The sequence below is a fragment of the Nelumbo lutea genome, chromosome 4 (genome assembly GCF_056320005.1).
Source record: "Nelumbo lutea isolate HS-2025 chromosome 4, American lotus-T2T, whole genome shotgun sequence".
In the NCBI taxonomy this organism is placed as follows: Eukaryota; Viridiplantae; Streptophyta; class Magnoliopsida; order Proteales; family Nelumbonaceae; genus Nelumbo; species Nelumbo lutea.
This window is the reverse complement of record NC_142687.1, coordinates 12274797-12298616: the sequence shown is the minus strand read 5'-3', so window position 1 is coordinate 12298616 and position 23820 is coordinate 12274797. Positions and strand designations below refer to the sequence as shown.

The following is a 23820-nucleotide window of genomic DNA, read 5'->3' as shown; positions in this document are numbered from 1 at the left end:
GTACCATACCTGACACCAAAGAAGTTCGTATCCAGGGGCGACGCACCTGACTGACTTGGGATCTGATGCTTGACAGCCGCACTTCAAACGGCCACCTGCCACCGCCACTTGCCACTGCCATCTCCAGTTATAGAGACGGCTCCAACAAGGAGCAGTGGTGGTTCTGTCCCAGCAAAGGAGATGACACCCAGACTGGCAGAGCACAGAAGTAATCATACCCGACCTGACAGAAGCCTCGGAGTGAGTGTACAAAGTGGCTATAAAAGGCTCCCTACCCCCCAAGAACAATGTATGTGAACTTTGTGCCATCTGGTTTTATCTTGCCTTTGAGAGAATACTAACTTGAGCTTCGGAGCAATCTCACCGGGTTCCCCCCGGAGTTCCCTTATCTTCTCCGTTTCAGGTTCCCTATAGCTCCATTCAGAGGCAAAGCCGTTGACAGCTAGGACCAGCCGAATTGTGCACCATCAATTGGCGTCGTCTATGGCAATGCTTCTAAAAGCCTCCCTCCAAAACTCTCATAACCTCCTCTTCTTCCAAAAAAACTCCAACACCCATGGCTTCTTCCAGTAATGTCGGACGTGGCACAGAAACGAACACCACCGGGGAACAACTCCAAGTCCCCGTGGTGTGCATCGGACAGTTCACCATCCCCCTTTCGGTGGATGGGATCCCTAGCTTGAATGTGCCACAAGCAGTGGCGCCCCTAAACCTTCCTACCCTGAACATCCCTCTTCCACTCCCTATCGAAACAACTTTTGTTGAACCAACTATTGTCCCCTTGGCGACCCGCCAGAACCAGTTCGACGACCTAATCCAATGCATGCGGGCAATGTAAGCCCAAATGCAACAGTTCCAGCAGCACCAAGTACTACACCATCTCTCTCAACATCACTATCAGCAGCAGTTCCCTCAACTACCCCTGAACCAGTCACTACTTCCACCTCGACACCCTGCTCTGAAGCCGGTTAAGGCCTCCCCTCAGGGTGGACGCCCTCACCGAGGAGGAGCCTCCCAACTCCAGAACCCCTCTAATAGCCAGGCCTCATCCCCAGGCCAAAGGGAAAGGAAAATCACCCCCGCCTCGCAGCTCGTAGGCGGATCGGGAACCTGGCCCGTAAAGTCAGCACTTCGGTGCTCCAAGCCTGAGTTCCCACTCACAGAGAACCGATTCAGCGCCCTAGAAACAGAATACCAAGATTCTGGGCCCATTGAGCTCGGCAATACAGAGGCCAGCAGCGCTAGTACCAGGCCCACTCAACAACAAAGGCGCCAGCGAAGTTGTCGAACTGCCACCCGTGTCCTGCCCGAGCTCAGAGGTAGAGAAGAGACAAGCTCAGACAAGGTAAAAGTCACCCCAATCCTCTCAGTTCCTTCCCCCCTCGCATCAGAACTCCTGGCAGTCCCCATGCCCAGAGACTTCAAGCTCCCACCTTTGGACAAGTATGATGGGTCCTTTGACCCCAACGACCACGTCGATGCTTTCCAGTCCCAGCTGCACCTTGCTAGGGCCAGTGAATCATGCATGTGCGTGGCCTTCACCACCACTTTTAGGGGGGTGGCCCGCACCTGGTACAGGAACCTAGCCCCTGGGTCAATAAGAAGCTGGACCCAATTCGTGCAGGTCTTCACCACACACTTTGTCACCAGCAAGCGGTGCCCTAAAACCGAGGAAAGCAGCTTCGGAGTAGTCCAGAGGGAAGGAGAATCCATCTGGGGCTACATCAAGCGGTTCAATGAAGCATGCTTGCAGATACCGCGATTAGACCCCGCAGTACAGCTCGCGGTGGCCAAGAAAGGAGTAACGCACGAGGAGTTCAAATGGCACATGGTAGCCAGCCAGCCAGTAACTGTGGCCGAATTTCTCAAGCTCGCAAACAAGTTCATGAGAACAGAGGAAGAAATCAACCAAAGAACCAAGGGTGGGGTCGAGAAAAGGAAAAGAGAAGGTGAGCCCTCCAACCCAGGAGACAGAAGAAACCCGGCCCGGGAGGCAAAGCCAAGCCAGCCATCCCGAGCTCCCTTAGCAATTTGGATGGATTACACGCCATTAAACACAAGGCGGACCGAGATCCTGATGACGATCAAAGACGCCCCATACGTAAAGTGGCCACCTCGCCTAAAGAGTAATCCAAATGAGAGAAATAAAAATCTATACTGTAGTTTTCAGAGAGATCACGGTCATAGTACCGAACAGTGTAATAATCTCTAGGACGAGATAAAGGGACTCATCCGTTGCGGATACTTGAGAAATTTTGTACAACATAATGATAATAATAATAAGGCAGGTCGGCAAGGGGAGCACGGAAAGGATGCCCTTGATCTAGCAGCAGACCGGCCGAAGCGTTGCAGCGACAGCCTCCAGAAGAGAGGCCAGTTCAGGGAACCATCCATGTGATAGTGGGAGTGCGGTGGTAGCAGGGTGTACTTCGGCAGCAGCCCGGACGTCAGTTCGCGAGGCAGCCCGAGAAGAATAGAACCCTTCAAAGAGGCCGAAGATAGAAGAACCGATCTTCTTCATGGAAGACGATGCACGAGGTGTCCACTACCCCCATAATGGCGCGCTTGTCATAAAACTAAGGATCAACGACTTCGAAGTCAGGTGCGTACTCGTGGATTTAGGTAGTTCGGCGGACATCCTCTTCCAGTCGGCATTTAACCAGCTACAGTTGCAGAGAAGCGAGCTGAAGCCCGCAAATACTCCTCTGGTGGGCTTCAATTGAGAAGAAGTCAGGCCCCTCGGGAAGATAACAGTACCTATGGAAGTCGTCACATGGCCTTGCGCGGTCAGACTCAACCACGATTTCCTGGTGGTCGCGACCCCCTCCCCATACAATGCCATAATAGGACGGCCAATTATGTATATTCAGCGGGCAGTAGTCTCCACCTACTATCTGGCAATGAAGTTCCTCACAGACTTCGATGTGGGGGTAGCGCAGGGTGACCAGCTTGAGTCTCGCAAGTGTTATGTTGCCGCCCTAAAGGGAAAAACCATGGCAGCCGACGACCTCGAATTGGAGCGGCCTACGGAGCAGGGCGAGGAACGAGCTTCGCCCACAGAGGAAATGGTCGCAATCCCGACATCGGCTACAGATCCGACTCGAATGCTACAGATCGGTGCTTCCGGCTTGAGCTTGGTTGGTTACTATGCATCTTCAAGCTCAATTTGAATTAGAGTTAATGCCCTAAGTTTCGAGGCGTATTGATATCCACTCTAGATTTTGGAGTCAACCTATTTTGGTCCATATCTTTCTTCATAGTTTTACTATTATTGGCCTAGATGGGCATTTCTTCTGGTGATCAAGAATTACAATCATTATCATTATTAACCAAGTCTTATCCCAATTATATGAAGTCGGTTAGGAGTGCCAATGAATCAAAATTGGATTTGGATTGAAACTTGTTCCAATAAAAATCAATTTGAACAGATTGAACATACTAATGAGACATATTACATTGGACCAGGCCAGACTTATCACCTTATCGGTCCAAGTATTTATTATATTGGATTGGATGTCATCCATTTATAATGGATTTATATTGGACTATGTCTAATCAAACTAATATCTAGTCCATTGACATAAGATAAGAGTAAGGGTGTCAATGGACCAGGTTTGGGTTGGGCTCAATCTAAATTAAAATTAAATTGAACTGTTTGAACGGCCCAAAATTCCAAATGATCTATAATGATCTAAAGTATTCATCCGGTTAAACTATATCCAATTCATTGACAATCCATTATTAAATTATTGATGCTTAAATCATTTCTTACAACTTCTATTTATGTCCACCCTTAATCCTTTTTAACTTGCAAAACTAAATGATAATGGTTTTTTTTTCCAGCTTCAAATGAACACTCGTGCATGCAACCGTGGGAAAAGGTATTATTCTTTTTGTCTAAAAATTTGAAAAAATGGAATATCACCTAGCCAAACGGCCCAAACCCTAGCCTTTGACTTTGTCCTCGCATATTCCCTTCCATAATCTATCTTCCCTACTCTTGTGCATAAGCAACTTCAAGATTATTTGTATGTGGACTTTTATGGTGGATGGTCATATTTAGACACTAAGAAGCAAAAATAATTTACTGATCACAATAACCATTGATTCTAACTTCTAGTATTTTTAATAAGAAGGGGAATATTATATTAAAGCTCCTGAGGATGAAAATCAGTTGATACATCATCAATAACTGCACTTAAGAGTCATCTAGGCCCAGTGCCTATTCTTTTTTTGTTTTTTGAAAATGATCGAAGGCTGATCCATTCAACAATTATTCAGTTATATTAGATTCCAAATAAGGAATAAAAAAAGTAGGTGCTACAGACCAAGTGTAGATCTAGGAACAAATTGTCCAACAGCCATGAGCTCTTCACAAAGGAGTTGAAACCCACTTGTCAATCTCATTCACTACCTCCACTTCATTTGTTTTTAAAATAAAATTTGTTGTTCCCCATCTCTTCGCTTGAAGGATGCCCGGTCTCACCACTCTGCTTTTAATCCCACTTTTAGGCTCCCCATTGGTTTATCGATAAATAAGTTTGGAAAAGTTGGTCAATGACTATCCTTTTCCCATTGACAAACTTTACAATGCTATTTATGCATTGGGAATTTATCTAAAACTCATTATGTCTTTTCATGAATTCTCTTAAATTCACCAAGGTAACATTAACCTGACTAATTGATGTTACTAATTTACTATTTTACCCTTTCTTATGCTCAACCCATTTTACAATATCCCGAAATTATCCCATCATTTTTAAACCCAAAACCCTAATAGTTTGAATGGAAGAGAACACCATTACCGCTGCTTCTTCCACCGCTTGAGAAAATGAAAACCACTGCCATTTGCCAATGCTTCTTTTCCAGTATGAGAAAAAGAAAACGACTGTCGTTGATTCTTCCACCGTCTAATAACGTGAAAACAATTGTCGCTGCTTTTTCCACCATTTGAGAAAGGGAAAATCAAATCATTGCCGTTGATACCTCCGGCAACGATTGTCTAATTGGTGTTTGGGTATGAATGAAACTAATTAAAGACAGTTTTCAGCAGAAGTGATTGATTAAAGAGACACGAACATACCAATCTTAGTTCCTTTGTTTAATACTGTTAGAGAAGGTGATAAAAGAATTATCTAGGAACTTTAAGTTTCTTTTCTAGAAAACTTTCCCTACTTCATCTACATGGAATGATGATGTGGCCAAACCAATATATGTCAGAAGAAGGGCACTCTTTATTTACCTGTTAATTTTAGATCATATTTTTTCAGCATATTAGACCCAACTTCTTCAGATTTTATAGTTAATTTACATCTTATTATATTATTTATATTAAATTATATTTAAAAAATTACTTATAATTTAAATTTTTTATTTATTTTAAGTAAATTTATTTTTCAATAAAATACTGTTATATAAAATTTTTTTGGGAATTCGGGTCCCCGCAGGACAAATTTTATCCCTGACGATAATCGGGGATGGGGTTTAATTTCATAATCGGGGTCGGGGACAGGGAATATGATCCCTGCCCCATTGCCATTCCTAGATGCAAAGCATATGCAAACATCACTGCTTATCCTTCACCCTCCCCACAACACCACCACCACCATCACTACCTGTACTACTTCAAAGCTTCTTTGGCTTACTTTCGCTTGATTTGTGGCCGTCGGTGGCGGGGGGTGCAACGTGTTTGGAGACGTGGCATACTTGTGTGGGGGCCGCTTATATCATTGCCAAAGAAAGGGAGTGTTGTCAATGTACACCTGGACCGAAAAGGATTGCTACATGGTAATTGCAAATGTTTCTCTCCTCCCCTTTCTTCAAAATCTAGATTTAGCCGAGTGTGGGGAGAGAGAGAGAGAGAAACTATGTACTATATTATAAAATACAAAAGTGGCTTTGTGCGCTTGTCGGGTGAGCATATAGACAATGAGATTTGGCAACTATGGCCAAGAGGAACAGAAAACAAAGGAAAGCGGGAAGAAGAAAGTGGAAGAAGATAGATCGGGAGGAGAGAAAGAAATGTGAAGGGTTATGATGTAAAAGGGATTACCAACGTTGCTGTTCATGTGTCGTGAGGTCGGGGAAGGTGAACAGTAAGGCTATTCATGGATCGGGTTAGGTCAGTTTATTGAGGTTTTTCCAACCGACCCAAACCATCAGTTTATGAATTTGTACAACCTGAAACCGATCGGTGCTGATGAAAATCTGGCCGACTCGGATTGGATCGGTCCAGATTGATCGGGTTGGGCCTTCTTATGAACAACCCTAGTCAACTGTATTTTTATTCGTCCAAATAATTATTACAAAAGTAATATGGGATTAAAAAATATTGCAACGGAGATTTAAGTGGAAAGCTAATAGAAGATTTTTGTCTCATGTTATATTACAGGGGGTCAGTACAGGGGCCTTTTTCAGACCATAGCATGGGAGGTTTGTAGTTTACCCTTTTATTTATCAAAGCGGACTGAACGGTCGGACCATTTGACTTCAGAACCATACCTCTAATTATGCAGCAGTTATGTGTTCAGAACCGGAAACGAACTCATCTAATTTTCGCACAACCGGAATATCCGATAAATCACTTAAACGGGTAGCCACGTGTTAAAAAAGTGGTGTACACTGCGCACCGAGCGTATTGTGATAATGATCAGAGTCAAAGTTATCGTACAAATATACAATCGTGTATAAGGAGTGCGTAGAGCTCTCCCCCAACTCCGCATTCTTAGGGTTTTAGAATTCTGCGGTGCGTGGTTCTCCAAAGTCGTCTCTCGCTGTCTTGATCAGATCTCGAGGGTTTCTGCAAACCCTATATTTTCTTTCACGGTAAGCTCAGAATTCATTATTTTTTTCTTTTTTCATTCAAATTGAAACTCTGCGTTGTTCGGGGCTGCATGAAATAAATCAGGGAACCCTAGCCCTTTCATCTTCATCAGAAGGGGATTACGGTTTTCTTGTGCAGGGCTGGGTAAAGTTAATGTCCTTTTTTTTCTTTGGTCATTAGGTTGTAAGTGGCCTGGCATAATGTCTCGAGTCTATGTTGGGAACTTAGATCCCAGAGTTACCGAAAGAGAACTCGAAGATGAATTTCGAGTTTATGGTGTTCTTCGGAGGTATGATTTTTGTTTTTAAAGGTTTAATGTGCTATTTCGGTAAAGATAATTTTTTTTCTTACTTATTTATCTCGTTGATTTATTTATTTGTTTTAGGTATCTAACACGCGTAGAATATGATTCATCCGTATTGGAACATAGATAAATTCTATTTTTTTTTAATTTTTGTTTTATGTTCTTATATATTTGATGGGGATAATTTATTTCTTTGGTATGGTTCTGATAATTGTATCACGAATTTGAAGAAAACGAGAAAATAATTTAATGCGGTTCTTATCTTTTAACCACATGAGGTTATTGTACTTACCAACCTTGCCCCCTATTTGAGAATATTAGCATAATTATACACCGAGCAATTTATCAAAAAAAAAAAGGAAAACGATTTGTTTTTGAGATATAGGATCGTCGAATATGTAAAACAATACCGAATGATCTGTTTATTCCTATTGATGTGAAGGGTGAATTGTAACTCGGTCTTTGAAGCCGTTTTGATTGTGTTGGGTAGTCCTGTTTCACTGTTAAGGATAAAAGAATTGAAGGTCGCAACCCTCTTTATAGTGCCAGCATGGCATCCTCTCTCTCTGTCAACGAGGCCTTTAGGAAGAAATTATTGAAGTTCCTAAAGTCATTGGGACTTCAATACAAGGTTCAAAATATCGATATGTATTGGGCCATATCCGCCAATACGTATCATATCGGGGCTTCCCGATACGCCCCTACAGGGGGGGTATTTTGGGGTCTCGACCAGTTCAGAGGGTAGACGAGCCTTAAACCGGCCCCTCTGAACCAAATTCGAAAAAACTAAAAAAAAAAACTATTGATACTGCCCGATACGACACTACCGGAGTATCAATATTTTGAACCTTGCTTCAATAGACTCCTTTGCTAAACCCCAAATTGCTGACCACTCTTTAAGTTCATCCGTTGTAAGGGGCCATCTTACTTATCCTAAAGATGAACCATTTGCTTGGGAGGCTGCTCATTATAAGGTTTATATGCTTTGTGCCCAAGTTGTTTTGTCTCCTTTTTTTTCTGGTTCTTTTGCTAAAATTCTGTGCACCTATTTGTGAGATTCTCTTTTGTTCTGATAAGAGGAACCATTTGTTTGTTTATTTTGGACAACACTTTCTGTTGGACATTTGGGTGGAAATATGTAGGGGAAGTTTGAAAGATTGTTACAACCACTTCCTAATATTGTACAATATTTTGAGTTATTACTACTTGTTAGGGTTCCATGTGTAAGATATTTAAAGGGGCTAACATGGTGTGGTCACGAGAATTTGGTTTTCTATGTTGGGTTTCTTGGCTCTTACCCATGCCTAAACTGAGGCAATGTTCCCTTTCTGTCGTGGAGTTTATAAAGTTGAGATTTGATCAATAAAACTACTATTTACAAGGAAGGAGAGATTGGGGAAGATGTTATTCTAAAGAATTAGAGTGATGTTGATGAGTGTATACATTCTCAGATATTGTATCATTATTATATACTGTTCAAATTGATCAATTTCTTCTCTTAAGATTGTTTAAAGACCAAGTATGCTTAATGGGAAAAGAAGATCAGTCACATCGATCTAATAACTAGGAGGGAAAATATTATGGGTGGATGCATTTGTGCAAAGCATGGGTTTTTCCAATTAGTAACAAGATACATGGTTGGCTAAGATACTTTTGTTCTGTGGATTGGGGAAAATTTCTTTAAATATCTATAAGACCACTCTTTCTTTTTGGGAGATAACATTGTTCATAGATGAATGGATCAAATAATTTGTAAATCATGGATGAATGCAATTGGGTGATGCTTAGGATGTTCTTAGTAACATGGAGAATGAATGCCAGTGGAGCTGCTCTTCCCAACTAAGGTTGCCATAAAGAAAAAGCAGTCCCTAGAGGTGTAAATTGGGCTGTGTGGGCCCGTACTGTGCCATGCCGTGTTGTGCACCGGGCTGGTCCGTGGGCCGAGCCTTGCGTGCCCGGAACGGCCTGCGTATTGTTGGTAGCAGTCCCTTGTTGTAAGAGTAAGGGTCTAAAAGACAATGGGAAGGTTAAAGGACCTGAAAGGAAGATGTAAGTTCTTGAGTTTAATAGAAATTATGTACTTGTAGAGGGTGGAATTGTGGTTTTGCAAATTTTGCATATGGCATGTTCGATAATGTTGTTTGATGACAAATAGAAGGATTTTAAGAATATTTAAAATTTATTATGTTTTGCTTCTTTAGTCATGGTTGTGTTTCATGTGTTGATGTGTTCTATAAAGCTCAAATTGAAACACACGAATGAATGTTAGGTGCTTTTCTAATTTGTGTTTGCTGTGGTATACTTTTCTAATTGTCTTTTATTCATTTTGATATCAAAGGGTTCTTCATTTTCTTTTCCTTTGTTTATCCCGTTTTCTGAAATTAATGCAGTGTCTGGGTAGCTCGAAAGCCACCAGGTTATGCATTTGTTGAGTTTGATGATCGCAGAGATGCTTTAGATGCAATTCGTGGATTGGATGGTAAGTATTTCTTTTTTTCTCTTTAGGAACAGTCAGGTAATTTTTGTCTAGATGCTTTTACCAATTAAGGTTTTTTTACTGTTCCATGCTTCATTTTTATTTTCTTAATGTGCAGCTATGTTTTGCCATCTAATTGTCTTGTTTGATACTGTTCCTAACTTTTATTGTTAATCTTTTATTTTTATTTTCTTCTTATGCTTTTTATTTTTATTATTAATATGATGGTAATTACCTTTGAAGGCCACTTCTCACCAGAAAAAAAATGTTTGGTATCAGTATTCATGGGCAAAATGCAAACTTAAGGCTTATCTTCTTGCAGTGGCAATGAAATTGATCATGCACTTTAAACCAAGACCAAATACTTTTTTTATACAAGACGAAAAAAGAAACCTAACCAGTTTGGACTTAGTAATAATATAATCAAGACTAACACACATGTTAGCTCCCTTACCTTAATGATGGCTGAAAATGGATGAAACAACTGAGTAAAATAAATGGAGCTGATAGAGGAACAGTTGAAGGTCCAGCTGGTCCAAGAAAACTTTAAAGAATCCAAGAGGAATTGGTCTATAGCAATTACCTCCTTTAGATGCTGTAGGGCTGCTGATTGGGGGGGGGGGTCCATGAAAGACCCAGTAGGACTTCAATTGTGCCTATTGATCTGATAGAGGAACAGTTGAAGGTCCAGCTGGTCCAAGAAAACTTTAAAGAATCCAAGAGGAATTGGTCTATGGCAATTACCTCCTTGAGAATGCTGTAGGGCTACTGATTGGGGGGGGGGTCCATGAAAGACCCAGTAGGACTTCAATTGTGCCTATTGATCTACATCTTATAACTTTTGGATTCTTCTTGACTTGCCAGGTTGATTCCTTAAAGGAGCTCTTATTTTTAATTTTCTAGAACAAGAAAGGTTTTCTTCTGTCATGAAGTGGCATCTTGCCTCATTGTTGAATTGGTAGTTGGGGAAGCTGTTCATATTTCTCTCCTAATTAGTCATGGAGGATGATGTATTTTTTTCAAATAAGTTCATATCGAACAGTAATACATTATGCAATGTGAGCTTTGAAACTTAATTGTAACTTTTACAGTTACCAACCTTTGGAATTTGACTGAACTGCTAGGAGTTGTTTCTTAATTTGTTATTTACCCTTCTGACATTTATTTATATGCTTACATATGTATACAAGGTATTCCCTCTTATCAGTTTAATCTCCTCTTACAAGTTGAACTGATTTTGGGAACTTTAGCTACACATAAATTCCACTTAACGGAGCCTTTTAATGGTTCAGACTTCCCTGTGTTAAGTCTTTTGTTGGGATTGGATGTTTCACAACTATTGTTTTATAGGCTTTTGGAGATTTCTATTTATTGATACATTTCTTTAACAGGGAAAAATGGGTGGCGTGTGGAGCTTTCTCATAATTCAAAGGGTGGCGGTGGAGGTCGTGGTGGTGGACGTGGTCGTGGTGGGGGTGAGGATTTGAAGTGCTATGAGTGTGGTGAACCAGGTCACTTTGCTCGGGAATGTCGCTTACGGATTGGGTCACGAGGCCTTGGAAGTGGACGGCGCCGAAGCCCTAGTCCCCGATACCGTAGGAGTCCAAGTTATGGTCGCAGGTGTGTTTTAAGTTTTCTTCACAACAAATGTTGTGTGATGATTTTTACACTTTTAATTGCTTGTTATGTATATATTATTTTTAATTCATAAAGGGAATATTGTCATGTGAAACAAGGTGAGTTGACCATAAAATTTTTGGTTAGCTTACTGGTTTAGCTAGTTTAAAAAGCTTTAGCTTTGCAGACTTTTTAAATATTTGAGAAATTCTTATCTTAGCAAGCTTTTCGTAAATTATTAACCTGCCATTCTATGATGTCCAGATATGGAGACTAGTACGGGATACGTGGATTCAGCTCTTCATTTTTCAAAACATAGTACTGGGATATGGATACGAGTATCCTGTCCAATGTGCTGACAACCATGCTTTTGTTTTTGACCTACCCATATTTTACTGCATTTAACTTTATCAAATTGAATAAAACATCTAATATTTATTTATGCTAAAAAATTTTATATGAATTGTATCATATGTGTTTATATTCACAAAATAACTACTTTAATGATCAGGAGTTACAAAAACAGTATTTGGAAAGCTCTTGGTGTCAGTACTGGTAGTTCGTGCTGTCTTTGTTGTATGCTAGTGACATTTAGGTTTTCCCCCTTTCACCTATCTTGGTATTGTAGCTTTTTGCTTATTTTACAACAAGTGTTCTTTGGAACGTTATTTTCTATGTGCTGTTAAAGAATCTTTTGGGTTAATAATTGATTCATCATCTTAAATGAATATTTTAACCTTCTTTTTCTCTGTCATTTTTTTTATCTGGTTTTGGTTTGATATGATCTGGTCAATATTTGTGCTATCACAATTGGCCCATATCAGTATCTCATTAGTCAATTCATTTTTGCTACTGTAGGAGTTTTACATTTTGCCTGGTTTCAAAGAAAATGAGAAGAAAACACAAAATGCTGCCTTTTTTTGTCATAACATTCGTTTTTGGGTTTATATTGTCCACTACACCAACTAAAATTACTTTGTTTTGGTTTTTTCTTTTCCTTCCATTGATTTGGCAACCGAACACAGTGCTAATTTTATATAGATTCCCGATGCTTTGGTATTTCTTTTTCAAGGGAAAAGAATTTTGATCCTATTTAGTTGAAATAGGATGGATATCAAGGAATTAGGAATACAGAAAAATTAGGAAGAGAAATTTGAAAAGGATTTAGGATTTCTATGTATAAAGCTAGTTGTAAACTTGTGATTTAAAATGTATGACCTTGGTGAGCAATAATTTATGGGGCTTGACTCCCAGTCTCTTTACAGGTTACTGAAGGACCCATCTTGGCCATGAAGTTAACCTGCAAATTATTACTGATTGCAGGCAAAAAAAGAAGCAAATTTTTCTTCTCTAGTGTGGTAATGCTAATGCATCAAAATCTTGATTTATGGATTTTTTACTACATTTATGGCACAGGAGTTACAGCCCCCGAGGAAGAAGATCTCCACGAAAGCGCAGCATAACACCTCGCCGCGGCCGCAGCTACAGCAGGTCTCCACCTTATCGTCATGCTCGTCATGAGTCACCTTATGCTAATGGGTATGTCATTGTTCCGTTCATATGGAATTTCCCTTTTATGCATGAAAATCTCTTATTACTGATATTTATTTGCCCAGAGGCTGAGGACCATATATGAGCAATTTTGTAAATTGCCTGACTAGTGGTTTCCCATCCTGGTATTGGAATTGTTCATCTGTACTGTTCATATATTCTCATAACATTGGTTCGTGTGCCATCCCCATTTGCATGCATCAACGTATCTACTTTATTATTGCTTATTTATCTTTGTCCAGAGGTGAAGACAAAGTCGTTATCTATCCTACTGGTATGGGAATTGTTCGCCCAGGCTCTCTCTATTCATATAGTACTTACTATAACATTGACCACACATCAAAATTCCAGATAGATTGGATGATCTGATACGGACTGCCTGGTCTTTCACTTAAAATTGAATCATCGTTAGACTATGGGAACTGCATGATCTATCACTCCAAACCATGTAGTGATTACTAGTGGCCAAAGTGTTCAACGTTATTCTAATTCTTGGTTACTGTTTCCAGAGATCAACGCCGGAGCCGAAGTTGAAGCAGGCTGTCACATCACCCAAGAGATGATTTATTGGCAATACTGTAGTACTAATAGGATTGATCGACCAACAGCAAACTTGTCATTTCTGTTCGATGCATGACCCTTGGGTTTGTTAGGAATTGGATTTGGTTGAGTAAATGGCTTCTACAATGTTCTTAGCTGCAAAAAAGGGGTGCTTTTGACTCCTCGCTTTTGCTCCGACAATACTCTTCCGCTTATTGAAACCTGGAGAGGTTACTTTCCTACTTTATATTTGCCACCATGATACTGCTATTTATATGCTTTTATACCATGACTTTTGAACTCTTATTAAATGGTTTGGAGTAGAAGTTTTTGTAAAATCTTACACAGTACGTGTGCCTTTGTGTTTGTGTTGAGGTGCGGTTTCTGCTAAAACGGCACCGTCGCCACTTACTGCTCCCTACAGCACACGGGTTTCTCTGCATCACTGCATCTCTGCTTGTCTGCTTCACACCATCTACTTGTTGGTCTTTGTGCTTAACCATCCAGCTTGGCCGTGTGTGACATTTTTGATGTGCACCCTTCTGCAACAAAACCCTAATGAGGTTTCTGCTATAACGACGTCGTTGCTCCTTACTACTACTACTACTGCACACGGGTTTATCTGCTTATTCGCTCCTTGTGCCCAACCAGCTTGAGTCACATGTTTGAAACCGCCAAAGCTCAGAAGCTTCCCTCCTGCAACAAAACCCTAGACCCATTCCTATAGAATTTTCTGCTAGTTGGTTGGTTCAAGATGATGGAGCTGTTTATCTTCAGGTACACCATGTGTTTCTGCATTGTGGTAACGAATTATTTATCGGAATTTGCCTCGCACCTTTTACCAGGCTTTGTGTTTGTTTTCTTTTAAGAAACAAACAACTTTGAGGCAAATGAAAAACGAGTTTAAAGGGCATTTGGTTAAGTGCTGACTGTCATTACTGTTTCCGCCATTTCTTCAGTGAGCTTGTAATCCTGTGTTCTCGCGATTTCTCCATGTATTGATGTTCACGCTTTTATTTCCCCAGAAGAGGAAAAGAAATATTTGTGTTTGGCCTGGTAACCACAATCTGATAGTTTGGGGACTATTAGGTATACTCCAACTTAGGCTTTGCTTGTGGTGTACCTGGTGGTTCGTCACTCTCACTACGTTCCTATTTAGGAGGGGTTATCTTTAGCTTCCAAGTAGCTCTGCTTAGAGAAGCAACTGGAAGATGCATAAATGGAGAGCTCCGTTAACGGTTGTGCATTGACCGGTCTTGGCTCTGGATTTTCTTGTCAAACGTCACTGTGTTCTACCTCACAAAGCCAGTGGTCACATCGTGAAACGGTGAAAGTCTTTCATATCACCACTGCATACTGGCACGCATGGAACAATCGACAGACTGTAGGCATTGTTGTTGTTTACTGGATCTAATCGCACCATTCACCGGGGGCCTGTGCCTGTGGTGGGAGCGCATTACACACCCTATTAAATACCGTTTTGCCTATCAACGATTGCTAGTGTTGTTATATCTACTCCATTTTCATAGCATGGTTGAGAATTGCAGTATTCATGAATTTTAATTATCCTATGTTAAAGGGGGAGGTTGAGGAGCCTTACCTTAGAACACGGTGTATGACTACCAAAATATCAAATTCCCAATTCTCTCTTTATATCGTGCATATTTCACATTAGCTTGCTACAGAGCATTGTTCACTCCTTGAGCAAATGAGCCTAAGTTTGCTTGTATCAAGGCATAGTAGTATCTATACGTATTGGATTTTTAGGTTATTTGCTGATACACTCATTCTTGGCCAGTTTGAATGATCCATGCTTGCTAGGGGTTTGAAACTGAGTCATGATTACTTGCATCAAGGCAACAGTTCCTGGGGAATGTCTTAGAAAACATGGGTTTTAACTTTATAAGTTTTAACCCGTCTTTTATATAAATTAAACGATGTCTTAAATAATAATAACATTTATATTGGTTTCCAAAGTGCATGCATGTTTTAGTTTGTCTATTATTTTCCGTTGTTTCCTGACTTTTCTGGTAATTTCCATTTCATTTGTCGAATTTGAAGTAGGGTGTCCAAAATGGTGGGAAAAAATCATGTAGCTTGCTTTGGCTTAATTAGACAAGGCAACATTCAAACTGGCTGGTTCTAGCCGAGACCTTGTATCAAATCTTACTGTCATTAGGGTTTGGGGAGTAGTTAGTGAAGCCTCATTGGGTTCATGCCTGAAAAGTATAATGGGCTGAACTCGATTGGTTTTTGCCAAAATTTGAATGGGCATGACCCGGAAGCCAAGCACCATATAGTGTAAAGTCAGACCCATAGTTTGGCTTATGAACAAGTTAACTTAAAATCTATGTTTTTGAACTGCCATTGACTTGAATGGTTGGACCAGTTGACTTGGGAACTGTTTAGGCAACTTGTTCTGTTTTACCCCAAATCCAGTCCCTGACCAAAAGTGTTGCATTGGTCAATGACCCATTGACTTGGGTGGTCGAACCATTGATTCGTTTGACCCGTTCAATGGTTTTTGGCCATTTTTTATTTTTATTATTTAATTTAATTTAATTTAATTTTCAGAATGAACTGTCTATTTGAAAAGTGAAAATTTAGGCTTAATAAAAATGCAAAATCACGGGTCAAGCTTAAATCAACATCAAGTAGCCTGATCCCAACCCAAATCTTATCAGATGTAGCTTTATTCGTGTTACATGCAAAAAATATTGATATATAAATCATAAATATATTGTAAAAATACTTATCTGAAAAAATATATTGTAAAAATACTTACCTGAAAATATAACACTTTGAACTTCATCTAGAGTGAGCAACCCTTCAACTTTTAGGCCAAATTTGACTCATGAAGTTATAGACGGCGAGAACTGAGAAACGGGAAAGAACCTTCCGAAGACTTGGGTTTAGTCAAGAGTCAAGTCTTCCTCTTAAGCTTGGCTTAGCTGTGTTTGAATGTGGTGGAAAAAATTCAGCATGTAAAAGTTAGTCCATAGAAAAATCCTGTGTAAAAATTCATCGGTTTTAAAGTGAGAATTGCTATAAATATACATTGATAAAAATTGATAAAATCGATGTAAGATAAAAAAGTCCAACGAAAATTTGTTGTAAACTTTACAGCTGAAAAAGTGAATTAGGTTTAGGTATGGAATTTTACACCGATCCGCGATCGCTTTTACATATGTCGATTTGCATTTACAGTGAGAGAAACGGACGCCTTGTACATACAACATCAGTCCTTTAACCTCCATAAACCATCCGAAGACTTGACCATTGGCGCCATAACAGCTGCAGGGAGGGCCTACTTGTCACATCCCTACGTCTCAAATTTCAGTCCAATTCAACATTCCACTTCAATAATTTAGACATGACTGTAGTTAATGTGTGAAGAAGACTTTGACTTGTTCATATAGTCAAGCCCAGACTGTAGTTAATCAAGCTATTACCCATTAATTGCATGGTGGTTTCATAAAGCCCTTTGAACCACAGAATCGCTTTCCCAGTCACACAAAGAATTGAAGACTTTTAGGTGGTCTCTTTTCAGGGCTTTATCTAATTATCTTCTTAAAGAACCAACCCTGAAGTCATGACCCTCATCCGTAGATTTGTGGAGTTTGGACAGCTCATTAGAGAAGAAAAATGCAACAAGGAGTGGAGATGATGAAGGTCGACAATCAGGCCACGATGACGTTGACGTTGGGATTACCTGGCCTTCTCAGAGAATCGCTGAAAATCTTTCAGAAAAATCCCAAGTTCATCTTCTTCACTTTCCTTACCTCCATCCCTCTGTTCTGCACCATGCTACCCCACGAAATGTTGTTCCAACGAGCCCTGATGGAAGCGGCAGCAACTCTAACAGTGCGTACCGAATCCACTGATTCCATCGACGGCCCAACTTACTACGCCGACGAACAGTTTCGGGCCATAGAAGGTTTGGTCTGGTCCATGTCACACAAATTCCTCAAGCTGGCTCTTCTTTATTTGTTTCCTCTCCATGTCTGCGACCTCCTCAGCATTCTCGCAACTGTTGATTCGGCATCGGCAATTTATGCAGGAGAGGAAGGGACGGATGGTGTGAAGGAGATGGTTCAGAGACTCATCACCAGAACAAGATGGAAAGGGCCTTTCATCACCTCCATCTTTGTTCTCACCATGTCTGCTGTAATTCTATTCGAAATCATCTTCATTGTGGCATTAAGCTACTATGCACCAGGGATCAATCTGTCTGAATTGTTGTATGGGCTGTTGAATGCGGCGTTGTACGCTGCATGCTTTTTAGTGCTATTCAAGAAATGGTTGGAATGGAGTGCTGTATGGAACATGGGCGTTGTTTTCTCGATCCTGGGGAAGAGACATGGGATCGAAGCCTTGGAGTTATCGGCGTATTTTAGCAATGGTAGCTGCAGGCAGCTTGGGTTTCTTCTGATGCTTGGTTTGTTCGTGTGGAACCTGGGGTTAAGGCTGAGCTGCCTCCTCCTCCTCCATTTGGTGGGACGCCAGGGGAATCAATGGACTGAAATTCTGGCCACGTCTGCGCAGGTTAGCTTGATGTGCTTGGGAAATGTCTTCAAGTGGGTGACCTTCATGGTTTACTATTACGATTGCAAGAACCGCTTCTCCGAAAAGAAAATCCATGTGGAGGAAGCATCAAGTGTTTAAAAGTCGTCCATCACACTGTCATACGGCCTGTTCCCCCCCCCCCCCCCCCCCCCCCCCCCTTTTTTTTTTTAAGTTTCGTGATATTTAATTATCTACCGTTTGATCGCACGCGACTTGTATAACAAGCCAATTTTAGTTGATTAATCAGATCAGATCCAGATGGCCTAAGATCACATGACCCTCAACTGAGTGGATCCCACCGAAATATATTAGACAGAGGATGAAAAAAAAAAAGATCAAAACCGGGTCCATAATCCTACCAGTGGTAGATTGGTAGGAGCAAGGTTTTAAAAACCGGACCGGACATTGGCAACCGGTTCCCGGGTCAAAGGGCCTGACCATCAGGCTCGAACAGATGGATCATTCTGATTTAAAATAATAAAATAAAAGCGGCTAAAAACTGCTGTTCGGGTTCATGGTTCGACCACCCGAGTCAGTGGGTTGCTGATCAAGTCAACAGTATTTGGCTCATAAAACGGTTCTAGGGTGAAATAAAATCGATTGCCTGATTGGTTCTTGGGTCAATTGATTTGACCATTTGGTTCGATTCGATTTCCAAGACCATGGGTAGGAGTGCAATATTGCTCGATCTGAACCCTAATCAACTCTACTCTTAAATTGGGCAATAAAGCCCAATAGAAGATGATTATGAAAAAAATATACATAAATTTTTCAAAACACGATCAACCCGCTCAAGCTCAATTAACCCAATCCATCCCAAGTCCAAGCCCATCCCATGTTGTGTTGGGTTAAGCTCAGCGTGGTTGATAAATTTGGGCTTAACCCTGGGTTAGGCACTTAGGCTAGGCCTGTGCCTACGACTGTTAATGGGTTGGCTCTGGTTTGGGATAGAGTAAATCCATCCTAAATCGAAAAGAAATTAGGCTATACCGATTCTGAATCAACCCTATCGGGATTATCGAGTCTGGCCTAGTAGGACCGATTATGTTCTACACCTATAACAATGGCGTCTCTTCCCTCTTCCAAGGTTTTAAAAGCCAAAGCAGAAAAATACAAAAAATTGATAAATACAATGTTCTTGATTCATAGATTAAAAAGAGGAAAAGCAATAACAAAATAAAACACTATAACACTAATTATTAGAACACAATATATTAAAACAATGAATACAATGCATTGAAGAACGAATAATCAAGCTCAAACATTAAAAAAAAAGAACAAAAATAAAACACAAATTAAAAACATTGTGCAGATCGACTGTAGGAATAAAATAAAAAACATGGAGACAAACACAGTACAGATCGACTGTATAGGATTAAAATCAACAACTTTTTCTATACCTCGAGTTTGGTGAATGGAGTTGAAGGAAAAAAAAAAAAAAAAAAGAAAGAAACATAAACGACTATATGGACGATTTTTCTTGGAGTCTTCATTCTTCTTAGTTTTTGTCTCTTATATCTGTTTTGGTTCATTTGGTGATTGGATGGACGGAAAATAGGGATGTAAATGAAATGGGTCGGATTCGAATTCAATCGACATTGTTCATGTCAGATTTGATCTGAAGATCTAGGATTCGATTTGAATTCGAATCCTATCGGTAAGTTGGATTTTTAGATCTGATCTGATCTGACTTGCTTTTTTTTTTAATTAATAAATTATTAAAAAAAATAAAATATATTAATTTAAATAAAATAAAAAATACAAATGTTTTTTAATTATTTTTATCATATATATATTTTATAAAAAAAATAATATAACAATATATATTGAATGGGAGGAGAGGATCTGAATCCTATTATCCTATCCGATTCAAAGATCTGGGTGATCCAAACTCGATCAAATGGAATCAGATCTCAGATCGGATTGGATCATATATGCACCCCTAAAGAAAACGAAAGGATATACGATGTATGTTAGATGGCCATAGGTCAGAGTTGCCAATGACTTGGGTGTGCCGCTGTGACATTCTTAATCTAAAACAAAAGATGTAAAGATTAGGGTTGGGGTATTCATCGATTTAGGTAAGTTTTTATTATGCTTATTGTATTTGAAATTTTAACCCCCAATTATATCTAATATTACATGAAAAACTATCATATATATATATCACAACACTTATCGGTTCGGGATAATCAAAAACCGGTCCCAACCCATTAATAATTGGGACAAATCTTGAAATCAAAACCGCCCCAACGATACAAATTATAGAACCAGATGTGATATAAATGATTCGGTTTGATTTGGTTAATCGCGTAGAACCGACCCATTAACAGTCATACCCGTGCCTAAGATTTACACCTTTAGGGTTGCGCATGGGTTGACCTTTAATCCAACCCAACCCGCCCAAATTGCATCTATACCAATTGGTTTTGAAAATATGGATGTAATAATTAAGGCTTAACTTGGAAGGAGTACAAATACAAAATATCATGGTTTTTAAAATCGGATTGGAAAAATTGGAAATCGATCACTTGATTGGTTCCGTTTTCCCCTAATTTTTTTTTTCTCAAAACCGTTGATTTTGGTTAGAAAATCGCTGAATCGGTTAGTTAATCATTTGAACGGTTTTAATCATTTTTTAATTTTTTAATTTTTTTGTCAAAATGGACCAGCCGTTTGGATTGAACAGTCAGACCATTCGAACCGATAACGGACCTTTGACCGATTCAATCACCGATTTACTTTTAAAAACTATGCAAAATATAAATATGTAGAATACAAAACCTTATATTTTGTATTATTTTATATGTATTTACACTATACAAATTTGTATTTATACTCCTTTGAATCGAGTATTACGTTATTTGAGCTCGAGCTCGATTAAAAAATTAGAGCTTGAAGCTTAATTCAAGTGGATATTACTTGAGTCGATTATAAATAAATCAAAAGAAAAATATATTAGGAAACTTGTGTATGTATTAAAAAATTATAAATATCTAAATAAAAAATATACTATGAAGATCGATTATAAATTTATTTATTTAATTGACGCATAAAATTAACTTCTATATATTTATAATATAAATATATTAAAAAGATAGTATTTTATTATAAATTCATTAGGACACTCGAACCGGATCGGTTCGAAAACTCTTTACTCAACCCATTAACAGCCCTAAAAGGCATCCGTGATACACTCATACGCACCAACGCCATTGGAGCCGTGCACTGGGAACATCTCCTTGTTCTACCATAGCGACTGGCGAGATATTCCCGATGTACAGCTGCAATGGTAATTGGGACCCTGTGTTGGATCGACTGAAACTCGCAGCAACTCGTCGTTTAATAGAAAGAAAAAAATCTCCCTTATTATGGTCATCTGTGGTCTCTGCCGACTGCCGGAGATCCAGAGGGAGGGGAAGGGGATACAGTGCGCACGGGAAAATGCCAGGCCCCGGTCCTCACTTGATGTACACGCTGGGTTCGGGAGTGGGACTGATGAGCGTATCCAATGGACGGTTCAGCCCTCACCACTGCATCGTTTACGCCATTAATGCGTTCTTGGGTCCGGACCTGGGTTCGTTCTCCGAGTGGATCACTTCAACCCTCGGTGTAGGCCAGAAATTGGGCTGTCTGATTATGGACGCAATCCACCACCCCTTCTACTACATCTTAATCCTAGGTCTTCCCTTGTCTTTGTTGTACAGTTGGCTCTCCAGGGTTTTTCTCCAGAAGGGCTTCCTCGATTCTTTTTCAGGAGTGAGTGTCTGGAACTGATTCTGAGAAACCCAAATTGATCCTAAAAATTACTATTTCTTCACCTGGACTGCAAATTTATTATGTTATCAATCTGCTGCTAGCTCTTGAATTCTGGAATTTAGTTTTTCTAAACAGTAATTGTTCAATTGAGTTGACTTGGAGGGTGGGTGTCCATGAATATCGAATTGGCATCTGCTATGATTGGTTTTAGTTCCATGAATACTGCTGAATTTTTAACTTGTTTTTGTCTTTTTGGGTTGTTGCTCTGCGCAGGTTCCTCTTAATAAAAGGCAATGTTTGCTGTTACTCTCTGCAGGTTCTTTATCGCACTTTTTCTTAGATCACTTGTTTGAGGTGAGAATTTCTTCACTCTTTTAATTCTTTCACCGATTACAGTTACAGTGCTTTGGTAGAGCATTGATGTAACTGAACTGATTGAGACCTTGATCTATGTGATTACAAGTCCAGATACTGTTGTGCTGCATGGCCTGATCTTTTGTTCCAAGTGTTCTCATATCGGAACAAAGGATTCAACAATTTTCGGTTTCCATGAGTGCTTATTGCTTTATATGGCATGCCGATAAGTCATCAGTTTTGATTGTTCAAGCAGTAGAAATGAATGTGGTTCAGGAGCTTAAACTGACTGCAAAATCTTTGTTTTCTCTTCAGCTTTAAAAATTTTCTCTCGACTGGTATGAGAGCTTAAGTCCTTTTAATTGGATTAGTTTTTTAGGCCCAACCAATGAGGCTTGACTCACCAGGATGATGTTCTGTAGCCTGCAGTTATCAGCTTTGCCTGTTGCCTTTATCCCTATATTAAAAAGTTAAATTTGATAAGCCAGAAATTGTGACTTACTGTCAGATATATATTGACAGGAAAATGGTCATTCTTCAACATATTCTTGGATATTGAGCACCGGTTGGTGGAAAAGCCGAGCTGCTGTCAATCCTGATGCTGTTATTGTGGTGGGGTTCTTGTGCACTTTCCTGATTGGGGGATTCATTTACATAAACAGGTACTCTTTTTTTTTTTTTCATTAAAACATCATTACTTGTTTTCTTCTATTAGTTCTTTTTTTTTTTTCACACAGAGTTCAACAATTGTCCTAAGTTCGTATGTATTTACGGTACAATGCCATATTTATAGGGTGGTATATTTAGGGGTGTAACTTGGGCGGAATTGATTTGAAATTTTGTTAAAATTTGAATGGACCCAGCCTGAAAACCTGGTCCTGATGCAATGAAAAATCTTCAAATTGAGTACCCAAGCTTGCACCTCTAGGTGTATTGGGTTGTCGCATGAGCCTATTTCCATTTAGGTGGCATATTAATATTTTGTGAGTTTCTGAGTAGGGTTTTTGCCAGGCATTCATTATGGATTTTGTCAAGTGAGTTGTTTTAAGGCGATTGGTTATTTTGGGCTGTGAAGGTGTTGACTGTTGAAAACCCGCGCCTCTTTTGCATGCCAAGCTTATTATATGCCAGTATGCCACCTCTTGGGGCTTTTATTCTTTAATTTTTCTTTATTCACTCCTGCCCCAACCTCTTTTCCTCTCTACACTTATTATGCCTATTATTTCTTCTTAACATGGCAATGGTTACTGATGGAAAAATGTTAGTTTTATATGGCCTCTTGCATCATCCTAGATATGAGCAGATTGTATTGTTTCTCTTCATGCAGAGTAAAGCCAACAAAGCCCATTAGAGCGCAGTCTAGTTCTAGTGGATCAGTTAAACTTCTTCTAACCATAGCTAGCCTATACTGCCTCTGGTGTGCAAGTCAGATATACTGGAGAAATCCTCCTCAACCAGCAGTTGGTGAAGAATCTGACCTCGGGGTTCTTGTGTTCCTTGCTATTTATTTCTTTCTACCGCACAGTCTCTGTATCATGTCGATGAACGCAATAGAACATCTCCCTGTTTAACATTTTTAGCAGTCTAGGATGAGGAATGAAACTTCCCTCCGATGACAGTCTGAAATAAACATTTATTAGATCTTTTTCAGATCCCAGCCTCCGCTGGAGGCATCTCCCATGTAAACAGCAATTTTGATATGCAAGAGATCCAACATTTCTACAACAAGTAATTTAAACATCAGTGGAGAAAATGTATGGTTGCATTATCTATTCAACTGTCTGTAAGATTTCCATGTACATAGAAGGGTAGGATTTTTTTGTGTGGCTA

The 23820-nt window shown here is 39.8% G+C and overlaps 3 protein-coding genes across 4 annotated transcripts; all 3 read left to right on the top strand.

Moving 5' to 3' along the window:
• The first annotated feature begins 6613 nt into the window (after window positions 1-6613).
• Window positions 6614-13649, top strand: RSZ21 (RS-containing zinc finger protein 21). Its single transcript, XM_088982738.1, has 6 exons — window positions 6614-6825; window positions 7004-7112; window positions 9518-9606; window positions 10995-11223; window positions 12637-12759; window positions 13281-13649. Exons 2-6 carry the CDS (start codon window positions 7024-7026, stop codon window positions 13303-13305), a joined length of 555 nt encoding a protein of 184 aa, XP_088838864.1. The 5' UTR covers window positions 6614-6825; window positions 7004-7023; the 3' UTR covers window positions 13306-13649.
• Window positions 13650-16793: 3144 nt separating this feature from the next.
• On the top strand, window positions 16794-18149 carry LOC148853957 (uncharacterized). The gene has a single exon (XM_088940921.1). The coding sequence runs from the start codon at window positions 16957-16959 to the stop codon at window positions 17974-17976; it is 1020 nt and encodes a 339-aa protein (XP_088797047.1). The 5' UTR covers window positions 16794-16956; the 3' UTR covers window positions 17977-18149.
• Window positions 18150-21091: 2942 nt separating this feature from the next.
• LOC148853956 (uncharacterized) lies at window positions 21092-23715 on the top strand. Of its 2 annotated transcripts, none has more exons than XM_088983600.1 (4): window positions 21092-21636; window positions 21910-21990; window positions 22513-22652; window positions 23318-23715. In XM_088983600.1, the coding sequence occupies exons 1-4, from the start codon at window positions 21154-21156 to the stop codon at window positions 23559-23561; spliced, it is 948 nt and encodes a 315-aa protein (XP_088839726.1). In that variant the 5' UTR covers window positions 21092-21153; the 3' UTR covers window positions 23562-23715. The 2 variants fall into 2 exon arrangements, with proteins under 2 accessions (XP_088839726.1, XP_088839727.1); XM_088983601.1 differs by lacking the exon at window positions 23318-23715 and adding an exon at window positions 23002-23258 and having other exon boundaries at window positions 21139-21636.
• The last annotated feature ends 105 nt before the right edge of the window (window positions 23716-23820 follow it).

What these genes read in the sequence shown, in the direction of transcription:
- RSZ21 (XM_088982738.1), top strand. Translation starts at nt 7,024, where the DNA reads ATGTCTCGAGTCTATGTTGGGAACTTAGATCCCAGAGTTACCGAAAGA. An exon ending in GTTTATGGTGTTCTTCGGAG is followed by an intron (nt 7,113 to 9,517) that starts GTATGATTTTTG and finishes AAATTAATGCAG; the next exon opens with TGTCTGGGTAGCTCGAAAGC. An exon ending in GAGTCACCTTATGCTAATGG is followed by an intron (nt 12,760 to 13,280) that starts GTATGTCATTGT and finishes TACTGTTTCCAG; the next exon opens with AGATCAACGCCGGAGCCGAA.
- LOC148853957 (XM_088940921.1), top strand. Translation starts at nt 16,957, where the DNA reads ATGCAACAAGGAGTGGAGATGATGAAGGTCGACAATCAGGCCACGATG.
- LOC148853956 (XM_088983600.1), top strand. Translation starts at nt 21,154, where the DNA reads ATGTACAGCTGCAATGGTAATTGGGACCCTGTGTTGGATCGACTGAAA. An exon ending in TCTTAGATCACTTGTTTGAG is followed by an intron (nt 21,991 to 22,512) that starts GTGAGAATTTCT and finishes ATATATTGACAG; the next exon opens with GAAAATGGTCATTCTTCAAC. An exon ending in GGATTCATTTACATAAACAG is followed by an intron (nt 22,653 to 23,317) that starts GTACTCTTTTTT and finishes CTCTTCATGCAG; the next exon opens with AGTAAAGCCAACAAAGCCCA.